Here is a 15,896-nt window from a genome sequence, read left to right as displayed (position 1 = left end):
GATGGTCCCTGTGACCCCAAAATTTAAGGGGGGGTCCCAATAATTTAAACCCCCCCAAATTGGGATTGGATGACCCCAAAATTTAAAGTGGGAGGGTCCCAATAATCTTGATCCCCCCAAAATTGGGGTGGGGGATTCTTTGTGACCCCAAAATTTAATGTGGGGGGGTCCCAATATTTTTAAACCCCCCCAAACTGAGGTGAGGGGTTCCCTGTGACCCCAAAATTTAAGGGGGGGGGGGTCCCAATAATTTGAACACCCCCAAATTGGGGTGGGTGGTCCCTGTGACCCCAAAATTTAATTGGGGGGGGGGGTCCCAATAATTTGAACCCCCCCAAATTGGAATTTTGGGGGGGGGGTGGTCCCATTTTTATGCCCCCCCCTCAACTTACCCACATTGGGGGGGGGGGGGTCCCCATCCCTCCCCTCCCCCCCCTCAAATCGAGGCCTTTTGGGGTGGGGGTCCCATGGGAATTTCACCCCCCCACCCCAATTCCCCCCTCGCCCATTTTGGGGGGGGGGGGTTCAGCCCCTCCCCCCCCCCAGGGGTGCAGAGTGGGGAGGGGGCTCTGGGGGCGGGGGGGGGGTCCTGGAGCCGCTCAGGCCTTTTTCGGGGGGGGGGCCAGTTTGATGATCTCCTCCTCCGAGGGCTGCCGGATGATGTCTGGGGAGGGGGGGACACGGCGGGGGGGTCAGGGGGGTCTGGGGGTGTCCCCCCCACCCCACAGAGGGTCCCCAAACCTGCCCGGGGGTCCCCAACCCCTCCTGGGGGTCCTCAACCTTTCCGGGGGTCCCCAACCCTTCCTGGGGGTCTCCAATCCTTCCTGAGGGTCTCCAAACCTCCCTGGGGGTCCTCAACCCCTTCTGGGGGTCCCCAAACCTTTCCCGGGGGTCCCCAGCCCTGCCCAGGGGTCCCCAACCCTTCCTGAGGGTCCCCAACACCTCCAGGGCTCCCCAATCCTTCCTGAGGGTCCCCAAACCTTTCCCGGGGGTCCCCCAACTCTCCCTGGGGGTCCCCAATCCTCCCTGGGGGTCCCCAGCCCTTTCTGGATGTCCCCAACCCTTCCTAGGGGTCCCCAACTCTCCATGGGGGTCCCCAAATCTCCCTGGGGGTCCCCAACCCCACCTGGGGGTCCCCAAACCTGCCCAGGTGTCCCCAACCTTTCCCAGGGGGTCTTTTCTTCCCTTGGGGTCCCCATCCCGGCTTTGGGATAATTGGGGGGGGGTCTCCAACCCTGCCCGGGGGTCCCCAAACTTTCCGGGGTTTTTTTTTCCCTCTTGGGGTCCCTGTCCCAGCCCTGGGGTAATTGGGGAGGGGTCGCTGTCCCTGATTGGGGACAATGACAGTTACTGTCCCCACCTGTCCCTGTCCCCATCCCCGCCTGTCCCCGCCTGTCCCTGTCCTGGGCTGTCCCCGGCCATCCCTGCCTGTCCCTGTCCCCATCCATGGCTGTCCATGAGTGTCCCCATCCCCATCTATCCCTGTCCCCAGCTGTCCCTGTCCCCATCCCCGGCTGTCCCTGTCCCCGCTCTCCCCATCCCCGCCTGTCCCTGTCCCCATCTGTCCCTGTCCGCGCTGTCCCCATCCCAATCTTTCCCTGTCCCTGCCTGTCCCCCGTCCCCATCCCCTCCTGTCCCTGGGTGACATCCCCTTGTGTCCCTGTCCCCATCCCATCTGTCCCTGTCCCCGCCTGTCCCTGGGTGACATCCCCGCCTGTCCCGATCCCCGTCCCTGGCCATTCCCGCTCTCCCCATCCCAGTCTGTCCCTGTCCCTGTCACTGTCGCTGTCCCTGCTGTCCCCATCCCCGCCTGTCCCTGTCACTGTCGCTGTCCCTGGGTGACATCCCGCCTGTCCCCATCCCCGTCCCTGGCCATTCCCGGCTCTCCCCATCCCAGTCTGTCCCTGTCCCTGTCACTGTCGCTGTCCCTGCTGTCCCCATCCCCGCCTGTCCCTAGGTGACATCCCCGCCTGTCCCTGTCCCCATCCTCGCCTGTCCCCATCCCCGCTGTCCCCATCCCTGTCCCCGTGTCCCCATCCCTGTCCCCTCTCACCCTTGTACTTCTTGGCGCTGGGGATGCCTGTCCCTGGGTGACATCCCCTTGTGTCCTTGTCCCTGTCCCCATCCCCGCCTGTCCCTGGGTGACATCCCCTTGTGTCCCCATCCCGATCCCTGCCTGTCCCTGGGTGACATCCCCGGCTATCCCTGCCTGTCCCTGTCCACGCTGTCCCCGTCCCAATCTTTCTCTGTCCCTGCCTGTTCCCGTCCCCATCCCCGCCTGTCCCTGTCCCCACCTGTCCCTGGGTGACATCCCTTGTGTCCCTGTCCCTGTCCCCGCTGTCCCCATCCCTGTCCCCTCTCACCCTTGTACTTCTTGGCGCTGGGGATGCCTGTCCCTGTCCCTGGGTGACATCCCTTGTGTCCCCGTCCCCATCCCCACCTGTCCTTGTCCCCACCTGTCCCTGGGTGACATCCCCTTGTGTCCCTGTCCCCGTCCCCATCCCCACCCGTCCCTGTCCCCACCTGTCCCTGGGTGACATTCCCTTGTGTTCCTGTCCCCGTCCCCATCCCCGCCTGTCCCTGGGTGACATCCCCATCCCTGTCCCCGCTGTCCCTGTCCCCGTCCCCTCTCACCCTTGTATTTCTTGGCGCTGGGGATGCCTGTCCCTGTCCCTGGGTGACATCCCCTTGTGTCCCCGTCCCTGTCCCCGCTGTCCCCGTCCCCTCTCACCCTTGTACTTCTTGGCGCTGGGGATGCCTGTCCCTGTCCTGGGTGACATCCCCTTGTGTCCCCGTCCCTGTCCCCGCTGTCCCCGTCCCCTCTCACCCTTGTACTTCTTGGCGCTGGGGATGCGGGTGAGCTTGGTGTCCACCTCGTCCTCCTCGGAGATCTTGAGCACCTGCGTGCGGTACTGCACCACCTTGGTCAGCAGGTCCGGCCGGCGCGAGATCTCGAAGATGTGCTCGATGTAGGACAGGTTGTCTGTGACACGGGGACAGCGCGGGGACAGCGCGGGGACACACAGGGGACACACACGGGACACACACGGGACACGTGCTGGGCTCGGGCCACCCGCGCTGCTGCGGCCGCGGGGGCCCGGAGGGCGCGGGGAGGGGACAGGGAGGGGACGGGGATGGGGACAAGGATGGGGACGGGATGGGGACAGGGATGGGGACAAGGAGGGGACTGGGGAGAGACAGGATGGGGACAAGGAGGGGACAGGATGGGGACAAGGAGGGGACTGGGGAGAGAGACAGGATGGGGACAAGGAGGGGACAGGATGGGGACAAGGAGGGGACTGGGGAGAGAGACAGGATGGGGACAAGGAGGGGACAGGATGGGGACAAGGAGGGGACTGGGGAGAGAGACAGGATGGGGACAAGGAGGGGACAGGATGGGGACAAGGAGGGGACTGGGGAGAGACAGGGATGGGGACAAGGAGGGTACAGGGATGGGGACAGGGATGGGGACAAGGATGGGGACAAGGAGGGGACAGGATGGGGACAAGGAGAGGACTGGGGGGAGAGACAGGATGGGGACAAGGAGGGGACAGGGATGGGGACAGGGATGGAGACAAGGAGGGGACAGGGATGGGGACAAGGAGGGGACTGGGGAGAGACAGGATGGGGACAAGGAGGGGACAGGGATGGGGACAGGGATGGAGACAAGGAGGGGACAGGGATGGGGACAAGGAGGGGACAGCGATGGGGACAAGGAGAGAGACAGGGATAGGGACAGGGGAGGGAAGGGATGGGAACAAGGAGGGAGACGGGAGGGACAGGATGGGGACAGGGATAGGGACAAGGAGGGGACAGGGATGGGGACAGGGATGGGGACAGAGAGGGGACAGGGATGGGAACAAGGAGGGAGACAGGGCAGAGACAGGATGGGGACAAGGAGGGGGACGGGACAGACAGGAATGGGGACAAGAAGGGGACAGGGATGGAGATGGGGACAAGCAGGGGGACAGAGGACAGGGGAGGGACAGGATGGGGACGGGAGGGACAGGGATGAGGACAGGGTTGGGGACAACGAGGGGGGCGGGGAGAAGGGACAGGGATGGGGACAAGGAGGGGACAGGGGAGGGACAGGATGGGGACAGGGATGGGGACAGGGATGGGGAGAGGACAAGGATGGGATGGGGACAGGATCTGGACAGGGACTGGGAGAGGGACAAGGCTCAGGCGATGGGGACAGGGACAGGGGCAGGGCCAGGGCTCAGGGGATCAGGGTGGCACCATCCCAGGGCGGGAGCAGCCCCGGGGCGCGGGGAGGGGACAGTGCCGGGGGTGGCACGGGTGTCACACCTCGGTCCAGCTTGCTGTGGCGCTCCAGGAAGGCGAACCAGTGGTGGCCGGTGGCGATGGCGTCACCCTCCCCGCTGGGGATGTCCTCGCGACACGCGGACTTGAGCTGCTCCAGGTCCTCAGCCGTGATGTTCTGGGCCAGCTCCTCCAGCAGACTGCGGTACTCGGCCATGGCTGGGGACAAAAGGGACATCAGGGTCACAGGGGACACAGGGACATGGGGACATGGCTGTTCTGGGCCAGCTCCTCCAGCAGACTGCGGTACTCGGCCATGGCTGGGGACATTGGGACACAGGGACATCAGGGACATGGGGACATGGCCATGGCTGGGGACATGGGGACATCAGGGACATGGGGACATGGCTCTGCTGGGCCAGCTCCTCCAGCAGACTGCGGTACTCGGCCATGGCTGGGGACAAAAGGGACATGGGGACATGGCTGGGGACACAGGGACATGAGGACATGGGGACATGGCTGTTCTGGGTCAGCTCCTCCAGCAGACTGCGGTACTCGGCCATGGCTGGGGACACGGGGACACAGGGGACATTAGGGACATGGGGACATGGCTGGGGACACAGGACTGGGACATGTCTGGGGACAGAGGTGATATGAGGGACATGGCCACAGCTGGGGACAGGGGACACGTGAGACATCAGGGACATTAACATGGGGTACAGGGGTGACATGAGGGACAGGGGACACAGCCATGGGCGGGGGACACAGGGTGTGAGGGACAGGGGACACTGCCCTGGGTGACACGAGTTACATGGGACACTGCCCTGGGTGACACGAGTGACATGGGACAGAGCCGTGGGTGACAGGAGTGCTCCTGCTCTCAGCCACACGTGCCACGTGTGACAGGCGACTCAGCCACAAGTGTCACAAGTGTCCCCAGCCTCAATCCCTGGTGTCACAAGTGTCCCCAACATCAATCCCTGGCGTCACCAGTGTCCCCAGCCTCAGCCACTGGTGCCGGGTCCAACCCTGGCTTCTGCCACCTGTGTCACAAATGTCCCCAGACTCATATTTGGTGTCACCGGTGTCCCCAAGCTCAGCTGCTCAAGTCATGACTGTCCCCAGCCTCAGTCACCGGTGTCACAACTGTCCCCAGACTCATCCACAGGTGTCACAGATGTCCCCCAACTCATCCACAGGTGTCACCAGTGTCCCCAAGCTCAGCTGCTCAAGTCACAAATGTCCCCAGCCTCAGCCAGCAGTGTCATGACTGTCCCCAACCTCAGCCACACGTGTCACAAGTGTCCCCAGCCTCAATCCCTGGTGTCACAAATGTCCCCAGCCTCAGCCACCATTGCCGGGTCCAGCCCTGGCTCTGCCACCTGTGTCACAAATGTCCCCAGACTCAGCCACCACTGTCACCAGTCTCAGTCCTTGGTGTCACAACTGTCCCCAGCCTCATCCATTGCTGTGACCAATGTCCCCAGCCTCAGTTCTTGGTGTCACAACCGTCCCCAGCCTCAGCCAGCGGTGTCACAACTGTCCCCAGCCTCATCCATTGCTGTCACCGGTGTCCCCAGCGCTGTCCCCGCTGTCGCGGCTCAGCCCCGGTGCCAGCCCAGCCCCCGGCCGTGACTCATGTGACGCTCACGGGATGTGACAGCGACCGAGCAGGGACCGAGCGGGGACCGAGCGGGGACCGAGCGGGGACCGAGGCGGCGGCTCCGCGTCCCCAACAGCGCGGGGGGGCTCGCACGGACCCCCCCGGACACTGTCACACCCCTTTGCACACTCACCCCAAATTTGCACTGACCCCTCCTTTGCACACTCACCCCGAATTCAGTGCCTCCCCCTTGCACACTCATCCCTGATTCACAGTGACACCCCAGGACACTGACCCCCCTCTTTTGCACACTCACCCTGAATTGTGACCCTCTCTTTGCACACCCATCCCAAATTTACAGTGACCCCCCTCTTTTACACACTCACCCCAAATTCAGTGACCCCCCCCTTGCACACTCACCCCTGATTCACACTGGCCCCCCACTTCTGCACACTCATCCCGAATCGTGACCCCCCCTTTTTGCACACTCATCCCATGGCTTTACATCGACCCCCCCACCCTTGCACACTCATCCTGCCCTTGCACAGCCCCCCCTGCACAATCTGACCCCCCCTTTGCACACTCAGCCCCCTTTTCCACAGACCCCCCAAATTCACACTCACCCTTCACATTGACCCCCCCCTTTGCACACTCACCCCAAATTCACACAATGACCCCCAAATTCACACTCACCCCAAGTTTTGACCCCTCCTTTGCACACTGACCCCCCCTTTGCACACTCACCCCAATCCCTCCGCCCCCCCTCTCTGTGTTATTGGGGGGGGGGTCACTGTCCCCCCCTCTCCCGCCGGTCCCCGTTGCCATGGCGACGCCGCCACCCACGCAGGGATGCGGTTACCATGGCAACGCATCACCCGCCTGCCCCTTCCCCCCCCCCGCCCATGGTGGGGGGGGGGGGGGGCGTCGGACCCTCGTTGTTGGGGGGGGGGGCACGGCCACGTCTCTGTGTCCCCTCCCCCCCACTCGTGACTCCTCGTAAACAACGCCCCCCCCCCCAAACCCCCACCTCAAACCCCCCCACTCGTGACAGCGCTCGGTAAACAACGCCCCCCTCCCCCCCCCCCCCACGTGAGACCCCCCCCATCACCGACACCTTCCCACGCCCCCCCCCCACAGCCCAGCCCCTCCCCCCCATGAACAGACGCTCCCCCCACGCCCCCCCCCCCACGCACAGCCGCGCCCCCCCCACGCTCCTCTCCAATAACAAACCCATCCCCCCCCCCCCCCCCCCATCCTCCAGCCCCTCCCCCCCACGCACAAACCCTCCCCCATCCCCCCCCCAGCCCCTCCCCCGCCCTGTCCGGTGCGCGGCCCCTTTAAGGCCGCCCATGACTCAGCCCCGGCCGGACACGGGGCCTTCCGGGGGGGGGGGGCGGGGACCGGGACCCCCCCCCCCGCCGCTCCCGCCCCCCCCGCGTTCCCAGGCCCGGCCCGAACCCCCCGAGCCCCCCACGGCACCGATGGGGGGGGGTTCGTGGGTATTTCACCCCCCACACCGCGGGACCCCCCCCCCGCCCCATTCACGTTTCTCATGCAAAGCGCCTCATGAATATTCACGAGGGGCGTGGCCCCGCTGGGCCCCATTCAGTGGGGCGGGCGGGGGGCTCGGGTGGGTTCATCCCGGTTTGGGGGGAGCGCGACACGGGTGGGACGGAGCCCCCCGGGCTTTGTGCCCCCCGTGGGGGGGTCTGGGGGGCGCCGATGCCATCAGTGCCCCCCCCCCCCGTGCCCACCCCCCCCTCGGGGTGTTTTTGGGTTTTTGGGGGGGGTGGGGAGAGCGGGAGGCGGGGGGAGGGTCCCCCACGAGCCCCCCCCACGCAGCGTGGGGGACAAGGGGCCCTTTGTGCCTCGGGGAGCGGCGCGGCCGCCTCCGGCCCCCCCGGGCCCCCCCGGAATGCGAGGCACGGCCCCGACCCACGGACACGGCCCTCACCCCACCGTCCGGACCCACGGACACGGCCCCGACCCACGGACACGGCCCCGGCCCCATGGACACGGCTCGGACACACGGACACGGCCCTCACCCCACTGTCCGGACCCACGGCCACGGACACACGGACACGGCTCCAGCCCCATGGACACGGCTCTGACCCCACTGTCCGATCCCAACCCTACTGTCCGGCCCCACGGACACGGCCCTGATCCGAGTGTCCGGCCCCACGGACACGGCTCGGACCCACGGACACGGCCCTGACCCCACTGTCCCATCCCGACCCCGCTGTCCGGTCCTGATCCCACTGTCCGGCCCCACGGACGCTGCTCGGACACACGGACACGTCTCGGACCCACGGACAGGGCTGTGCCCCCCCGCGGCCCCGCCCTGCCCCATTGCCACCCTCCTGTCCCCCCGCCGTGTCCTGAGGGTCCCACGCGTGTCGCGGGGGTCCCGCCCTGCCCGGCGGCCGCAGCATCCCCGGGCACATCTGGGGCACATCTGGGGCACAGCTGGGGCACAGCTGGACGCGATCCTTCCCCCCACACTCGTGCCTCAGTTTCCCCACGCGGGGCCGCTCCGTGGGACCGGGCACGGGTGGGGTTGGGGGGGGCGATGAGTCCCGGGACCCCCCCCTTCCGTTCCTGTCCCGGTCCCTTTCGGGGCCCCCGCCCGGTCCCGGCGCGGGGATGCGGAAGCGGCGCCTCCCGCGGCCCAGTCCGGTCCCAGTTCGGTCCCAGTTTGGTCCCAGTTTGGCCCCGCTGGCGGCGCGTGACCCCCCCGCGCCCACCCGAGATGTCCCCAAAAGCGTTTTTGGGGGGGTCCAGGGGGGGTCACGCCGGTCCCGGGCGGTTCCGGGCGGTACTGGGAGCGCTGGGAGCGCTGGGCGGCACCGCGGGCACGGGACGGGACCGGGAGCGCGCGGGGACAGCGCGGGGGGGGGGCTCGGGTGGGGTGGGGGGGGGGAAATGGCCCCGTGTCCCGCGTGGGGAGCGGGATGGGAACGGGAACGGGATGGGAGCGGGAACGGAACCGGGATGGGGACCGGGACACCGGGGGTGGCGGGGACAGCGACACGGCGACACCGGGGGGGGGGGGGGTGGCGGGTCCCGCGTCCCGCGTGGGCCCCGAGAGCCACCGAGTGTCCCCCCCCCCATCGTGTCACGGGTTCGAGCCCCCCCGGCAGCGAAACGGGAAGTGAAAGGGGGGGGGATGGGGGGCACCGGGGGAGAACGGGGGGGAACCGGGAGAGCCCGACCGGGACCCCCGGCACCGTTAACCCCTTCCTGCCCGCCGCGGGGGCATCAGGGAGCGCGGGGGATGCTCCGTGGGGCGGGGGGGTCACATAGAACGGGGAGGGGGGGGGCATCATCGCGGTCCGGGGCCGCTGGAGAGCACCGGGAACGGAACCGGGAACGGAACCGGGAGCGGCGCCGGGAGCGGATGGAGGCGGCGGCCGCGGGGTCCATCCGGTGCCGGTGCGGCCGCGGGGCCGCCGGTGGGGCCGGGGGTCTCTCGGTGGCTCCGGTGCGCCCTCCCCCTGCCCGCACTTACCGGCCGCGGGCGCTGCCGGTGCCGGTGCCGGTGCCGCCGCTCGGGCTCTCGGTGCCGCCGCTCGGAGCGGGGGTGGGCGGGGCTTAACGGGGCGGGGTCCTGGGGGAGGGGCTTTGAGGGCGGGGTCAGGAGGGAGGAGCCGCCCCGCCCTCCCCCCCCTGCCCAGGGTCCCCCGCGGGCGAGATTTGGGGTCCCCGCGGTGTCACGGGCCGGGATGGGGGGGACAGGCGGGGACAAGGAGGGGACAGTGTCACACAGGGGCCCGGGCGGGGATCGGGAGCAGGGATCCGGTATTGGGGTCTGGAATTGGGGTCTGGTAATGGGATCTGCAGCTGGGATCCCTTACTGGGATCTGGCACTGGGATCTACTAATGGGATCCCATACTGGGATTCCAAACTGGGGTCTGGAGCAGGGATCTGGTAATGGAATCCCATACTGGGATTTCAAACTGGGGTCTGGTAGTGGGGTCTGGTATTGGGGTCTGGTAATGGGATCCCATACTGGGGTCTGGAGCAGGGATCTGGTAATGGGATCTACTAATGGGATCCCATACTGGGATTCCAAACTGGGATCTGCTAATGGGATGTGGAGCAGGGATCCCATACTGGGATCTGCTACTGGGGTCTGGTATTGGGATCTGGTAATGGGATCCCACTCTGGGATCTGGTATTGGGGTCTGGTAGTGGGATCCCATACTGGGATCTGGAGCAGGGACCCCAGTCTGGGATCTGGGGTCTGGTACTGGGATCAGGTATTGGGATCTGCAGCTCAGATTCCATACTGGGATCTGGCACTGGGATCTGGCAATGGGATCTCATACTGGAATCTGGCACTGGGATCTGGTAATTGGATCCATACTGGAATCTGGTTTTGGGATCACATGCTGGGATGTAGCATGGGGATCTACTGAAGGGATCCCATACTGGGATTCCAAAGTGGGATCTGGTATTGGGGTTTGGCATTGGGATCTGGGTTTGGGATCTGGCAATGGGATCCCATACTGGAATCTAATAATGGGATCCCACTCTGGGATCTGGCACTGGGATCTGGTAATAGAGTCCCACACTGGGATCTGGTATTGGGGTCTGGTAATGGGATCTGGCACTGGGGTCTGGAGCAGGGTTCCCATACTGGGGTCCCTCACTGGGGTCTCTCCCTGGGATCTCTCATGGGAACCTTGTCTGAGGGATCCCATCCAGGGATCTCACACAGGGATCCCCTTCCCCTGGGGACACTGCCTGGTCCTCTGGGTGTTTTATGGCCTTATGACCATCATCATCATCATCATCATCATCATCATCATCATCATCATCATCCTTGTCATCATCATCATCGTTGTTGTCATCATTTTCATCATCATCATCATTGTCACTGTCATCATCCTTGTCATCATGGTCTTTGTCATCATCACTGTCGTTGTCATCATCGCCATCATCATCAATGTCGTCATCATCATCATCATCATCATCGTCATCATTGTCATCATAACAATTTTCATTATCATCGTTGTCATCGTTATTGTCATCATCGTTGTCATTGTCATAATCTTTGTCATCAGCATTTTTGTTGTTCTTAGTCATCATAACCGTCATCGTCATCATCGTCATTGTCATCATTGTCAGCTGTCATCATCATCATCATTGTTGTCATCATCACCATCATCATTTTCATTATCATGATCATCATTGTCAGTTGTCATTGTCATCAACATCGTCATTGTCATCACCGTCATTGCTGTCATCTTCATCATTGTTGTCATTGTCGTTGTCAGTCAGCATCATCAACTTCATCATCATCATCATCATCGTCATTGCCATCATTGTCAATGCCGTCATCTTCATCATCATCGTCACCATCATCATTGTTGTCATTGTTGTCAGTCAGCATCAACTTCATCATCATCATCTTCATCTTCATTGTCTTCATCATCATGATCGTCATAATCTTCATCGTCATCATCGTCGTCATCCTCTTCATCCTCACCATCCCCGGTGTCCCCCTCCAGCACCTCCTGGAGCCACTCCAGGACCTCCTCAGGCCCCGGCAGATCCTCCTCATCCTCCATGTCCAGCCACACGCTGCTGGCCTGGGGACACGGGGGGACACAGGGGACACGTGGGGACACCGGGGGGGTGACACTCATGGGGTCAGTGCCATTGAGCATTGGGGTGACACGGGGGTGACAATGGGGTGATACTGAGGTGACACTCATGGGGTTGGTGCCATTGACCACAGGGGTGACATGAGGGTGACATTAGGGTGACACTCATGTGTCATTGACCATGGGGGTGACACAGGGGTGACACTCAGGGGGCTGGTGCCATTGACCACAGAGGTGACACCGGGGTGACATTGGGGTGACACTAAAGTGACACTCACGGAATTGGTGCCATTGACCATGGGGGTGACATTGGGGTGACACAGAGGTGACGCAGGGGTGACACAGAGGTGACACTCACTAAGTCGGTGCCATTGACCACGCCCAGCTGTGGCCGGGACAGGTCGATGTCGAAGGTGTCCTCCCAAATGGGGACGAGCTGGGGACAGAGGGGACAGAGGGGTCAGGGCCTGTCCCAGGGGAGGGGACAGAGGGGACAGAGGGCTCAGGACCCCCCGGGGGGTCTCTGGGGGTCTCCCCTTCCCCGTTACCCCCGGGAAATCTCCGGGGTCGATCCAGAGGATGCTGAAGCCGGGCTGGTCCCTCCTGTGCTGGGCCACCTCCCTCAGCGTCTCCACAAACTCGAACCCATCTGGGGGGACCAGGGGAGGGTCAGGGGGGCTGGACCCCCCTCTGGACCCCCCAATTCCCTTCCCGCCCCCCCTCACCGAGATCATCCCCCACAGCGAAGGCCACGATGGGGGTCCCGTGCATGGCGTCCTCCTGGAGGGGTCACGGTGACGTGGGGGGGTCCCCGAGTGTCCCCCGAGTGTTCCCCGAGTGTCCCCGAGGTTTGGGGGTGTCTGGGGGGGGACGGATGGCGGGACACCCCCCCCCCACACTCACCCAGCTCCCAGCCGTGCTCTGAGCTCTGAGTTGCCGCAGAGGGACCCTGGGGGGATTTGGGGAGGGTGAGGGCACTCCCAAATTTCACCCCCCCATGGAGCCGCTGCCCCCTCCCCCAAGGCCCCTCCCCGAGTGCTGCTTGGGGGGGGGCTCAGATTGGGGAGGGGGAAGAACAGGCGGGAACGGGGAGGGGGTGCCGGGGATGAGCCCCCCCCCTCAGGACCCCCCCGGTGTCACCGCTCAGGGTGGGGGGGGGGCTCGGGGGGGTCCCGGTGTCACCGGGATTGAGGCCGCGGCGGGGGGGGGATGATCCGGGGGGGATTAAAGGCGGGAATCTCCCGGCAGCACCCGGGGCTTTAACCCTGCCCGGCGCGGGGGGGGGCTCAAAGGGGCCCCGACCCCTCCCCGGGAGCCCCAAAGCCCCCCGGGACCCCCCGAGACCCCCCCGGGGCAGGGCAGCCCCCCCAGACCGGCGGGAGGACCCCCGGGGCCGCCGTGGGAAAAGGAATGGGGGGAGATGGGGTGGGGGTGAGAATCGGCCGTTCCCATGGCAACCACATCCCCATGGCAACCATTGCCCGTGGCAACCTGTCCCCATGGCAACTTCATCCCCATGGCAACCACATCCCAGGGCAACCGGATCCCCATGGCTACCATCTCCCAGGGCAACCACATCCCCATGGCAACCATTGCCTGTGGCAACCTGTCCCCATGGCAACCATCTTGCCATGGCAACCAGATCCCCATGGCAACCACATTCCCTTGGCGACCATTGCCCGTGGCAATCATCTCCCAGGGCAACCAGATCCTGATAGCAACCACATCCCCATGGTAACTTGTTCCCATGGCAACCATCTCCCAGGGCAACCACATCCCCATGGCAACCATTGCCTGCGGCAACCTGTCCCCATGGCAACTTCATCCCCATGGCGACCACATCCCCATGGGAACCATCTCCCTTGGCAACCATGTCCCCATAGCAACCACCACCCCATAGTGACCCCCTTGCATAGCAACCTCTCCCCATGGCAACCATATCTCCATAGCAACCATGTCCCCATGGCAACCATATCCCCATGGCAACCCCATCCCCATGGTAGCAAGATCCCACAGTAGCCACATCCCCATAGCAACCACCACCCCATAGTGACCTCTTCTCACGGCAACCTGTCCCCATGGCAACCACATCTCCATGGCAACAACGTCCCCATGGGAACTCCATCCCCATAGCAACCACATCTCCATAGCAACAATGTCCCCATGGCAACAATCCCATAGCAACCACATCCCCATGGAAACTCCATCCCCATGGCAACTGCTTCCCATAGCACACTCCTCCTCTCAGCATCCTGTTCCCATGGCAACCCCCTGCCTGTTTCCCTGCCCCCTCACTCTGTGCCCCCCAATTTGGGGAGGGGTCCCTTGGGGAGGGGTCCCCAGGGCCCCCCAAAGCTCCGGGGCCACCTCAGGTCCAGACCCAGCACTGCCTGAAACGGGGAATTTTGGGGAATTTTGGGGGATTTTTGAGGAGATTTTTGGGGGAATTTTGGGATTTTGGGGGGTCCCAGGGGATCCCAGGGGTCACTCAGCCCCTCCAGCACCCCCTGGACTCACCTGGGGGTTGAATGTGGCGAGGAAGAGGAGGGAGGGGTGGAAGCGCCGGGTGATGATGAAGGACTGGAAGGCTGAGGGGGGATGGAGGAAACTGGGAGAATTTGGAATCGGGAATGGGAACTGGGGGATTGGGAATGGGGAACTGGGAATTGGGGACTGGGAATGGGATTTGGATTAGGGGATTGGGATTCGGGAACAGGGAATTGGGATTGGGGATTGGGGGATTGGGAACTGGGATTGGGGGATTCGAGACAGGGAACTGGAATTGGGAACTGGGAATGGGGAACTGGGAATTGGGGATTGGCATTGGGGAACTGTGACTGGGATTGGGACTGGGGAATGGGAACTGGGAACGGGGAATGGAGGATTGAGAATTGGGGGATTGGGGAACTGGGAATGGGAACTGGGAACTGGGATTGGGAATGGAGAACACGAATGGGAACTGGGGATGGGAACTGGGAACTGGGGATTGGCATTGGTGAACTGTGACTGGGATTGGGAATAGGGAACACGAATGGGAACTGGGAATGGGATCTGGGAACTGGGATTGGGAATGGGGAACACGAATGGGAACTGGGGATGGGAACTGGGAACTGGGATTGGGAATGGGGAACGTGAATGGGAACTGGGAACGGGGAATGGGGAACTGGGAATGGGAGACTGAGAAATGGGAACTGGGATTGGGGAATTGGGAACTGGGAATGGGGGGATTTGGAATGGGGAATTGGGGGATTGGGATTAGGGGATTGGGACTGGGGGACTGGGAATGGGAACTGGGAATGGGGGACGGGATTTGGGATTGGGGGATTGGGAACTAGGAATGGGGAACTGGGAATGGGATTGGGAATGGGGAATGGGGACTGGGAATGGGGGGATTGGGATTTGGGAACTGGAATGGGGAATGGGGGATTGAGAATTGGGGGATTGGGGAACAGGGAATGGGATTGAGGATTGGGAATTGGGACACCCAGGTGACACAGGTGACACCCAGGTGTGACAGTGACACCCAGGTGTCCCCGCTGTCCCCACGCACCCTGCGCTGTCCCCAGCAGTCCCCGGTGCCTTCGGGCTCCTCCTCGATGTCCCCAAAGTCCCGGAGCTGCTGGGGCAGCGCCTGGTGGGGGGGGTCCCCTGGAATTCAAGGGGGGCTCTGGGCTGTCCCCGGGGTCTGGGGGTGCTCAGGGAGGCTCAGGGGTGGCTCTGGGGGTTTTGGGGGGGGTCTCACCTGGCTCAGGAAGCGCAGCAGCGCTGGCACCGCCAGCTCCCCCGGGTACTCTGTCACCGAGTGTCCCCTCAGCAGCGCCAGGCGCCAGCGACCCGCCAGCCCTGGGGACACCGGGGGGGTGTGGGGACACAGTGGGGGGGCTGGGTGCGGTTTGGGGGTCCATGGGTCTGCCTTGGGGTCCCTGGGTGTGGTTTGGGGGTCTCTGGGCTGGGCCTGGACTGGGGGTCCTATGGGGCTCCTGGGTCTGGTTTGAGGATCCCATGGGGTTTCCTGGGCCAAATTTGGGGGTTCCTGGGTGCGGTTTGGGGGTCCTTGGGTCTGGTTTTGGGGCTTCATGGGGTTCCTGGTCATGGTTTAGGGGTCCCATGAGGTTCCTGGGCACAGCTTGAGGGTCTCTGAGCCTGGTTTGGGGGTCCCTGGGCCTGGCTTAGAGGTCCCTGGGCTCAGTCTGGGGGTCCCATGAGGCTCCTGGGTGAGATTTGGGGGTCCCTGGGTCTGGTTTGGGGGTCTCAGGGGTGCCTGGGCACCGTCTGGGCATCCCTGGGTCCCATTTGGGCGTCCCTGTGCCAACCTTGGGGTGACCCAGGTGTCACTGGGGGTGTCCCTGTGCCCATCTGGGGGGTCCCAGGGGATCCCTGGGCCCATTTGGGGTTCCCGCGGGGTCCCAGCCCAGGGGGT

The 15,896-nt window shown here is 64.0% G+C and overlaps 2 protein-coding genes across 2 annotated transcripts; both read right to left on the bottom strand.

The window, feature by feature from the left end:
• Positions 1–478: 478 nt before the first annotated feature.
• Positions 479–9,422, bottom strand: PEA15 (proliferation and apoptosis adaptor protein 15). Its single transcript, XM_054295073.1, has 4 exons — positions 9,375–9,422; positions 4,309–4,482; positions 2,828–2,983; positions 479–664 (listed from the first exon to the last, which is right to left on the bottom strand). Exons 2-4 carry the CDS (start codon positions 4,478–4,480, stop codon positions 600–602), a joined length of 393 nt encoding a protein of 130 aa, XP_054151048.1. The 5' UTR covers positions 4,481–4,482; positions 9,375–9,422; the 3' UTR covers positions 479–599.
• A 1,829-nt stretch (positions 9,423–11,251) lies between these two features.
• On the bottom strand, positions 11,252–12,478 carry LOC128950193 (calsequestrin-1-like). Its single transcript, XM_054295071.1, has 5 exons — positions 12,380–12,478; positions 12,202–12,256; positions 12,025–12,125; positions 11,835–11,912; positions 11,252–11,461 (listed from the first exon to the last, which is right to left on the bottom strand). The coding sequence occupies exons 2-5, from the start codon at positions 12,245–12,247 to the stop codon at positions 11,252–11,254; spliced, it is 435 nt and encodes a 144-aa protein (XP_054151046.1). The 5' UTR covers positions 12,248–12,256; positions 12,380–12,478.
• Positions 12,479–15,896: the final 3,418 nt, after the last annotated feature.

Source organism: Melozone crissalis, unplaced genomic scaffold, assembly GCF_028551555.1.
Source record: "Melozone crissalis strain CALT ecotype California unplaced genomic scaffold, PUWL_Pcris_2 ptg000485l_1, whole genome shotgun sequence".
Lineage (NCBI taxonomy): Eukaryota > Metazoa > Chordata > Aves > Passeriformes > Passerellidae > Melozone > Melozone crissalis.
Note: the sequence above shows the minus strand (reverse complement) of the source record. Positions and strands in the feature narration are given on the sequence as shown.

Coding starts and splice junctions, on each gene's coding strand:
- PEA15 (XM_054295073.1), bottom strand. CDS start 4,480: ATGGCCGAGTACCGCAGTCTGCTGGAGGAGCTGGCCCAGAACATCACG. Junction 2,984..4,308: donor CCACAGCAAGCTGGACCGAG/GTGTGACACCCG, acceptor CCCGTGTCACAG/ACAACCTGTCCTACATCGAG. Junction 665..2,827: donor CAGCGCCAAGAAGTACAAGG/GTGAGAGGGGAC, acceptor CCCCCTCCCCAG/ACATCATCCGGCAGCCCTCG.
- LOC128950193 (XM_054295071.1), bottom strand. CDS start 12,247: ATGCACGGGACCCCCATCGTGGCCTTCGCTGTGGGGGATGATCTCG. Junction 12,126..12,201: donor CGCTGTGGGGGATGATCTCG/GTGAGGGGGGGC, acceptor TGGTCCCCCCAG/ATGGGTTCGAGTTTGTGGAG. Junction 11,913..12,024: donor ACCCCGGAGATTTCCCGGGG/GTAACGGGGAAG, acceptor CTCTGTCCCCAG/CTCGTCCCCATTTGGGAGGA.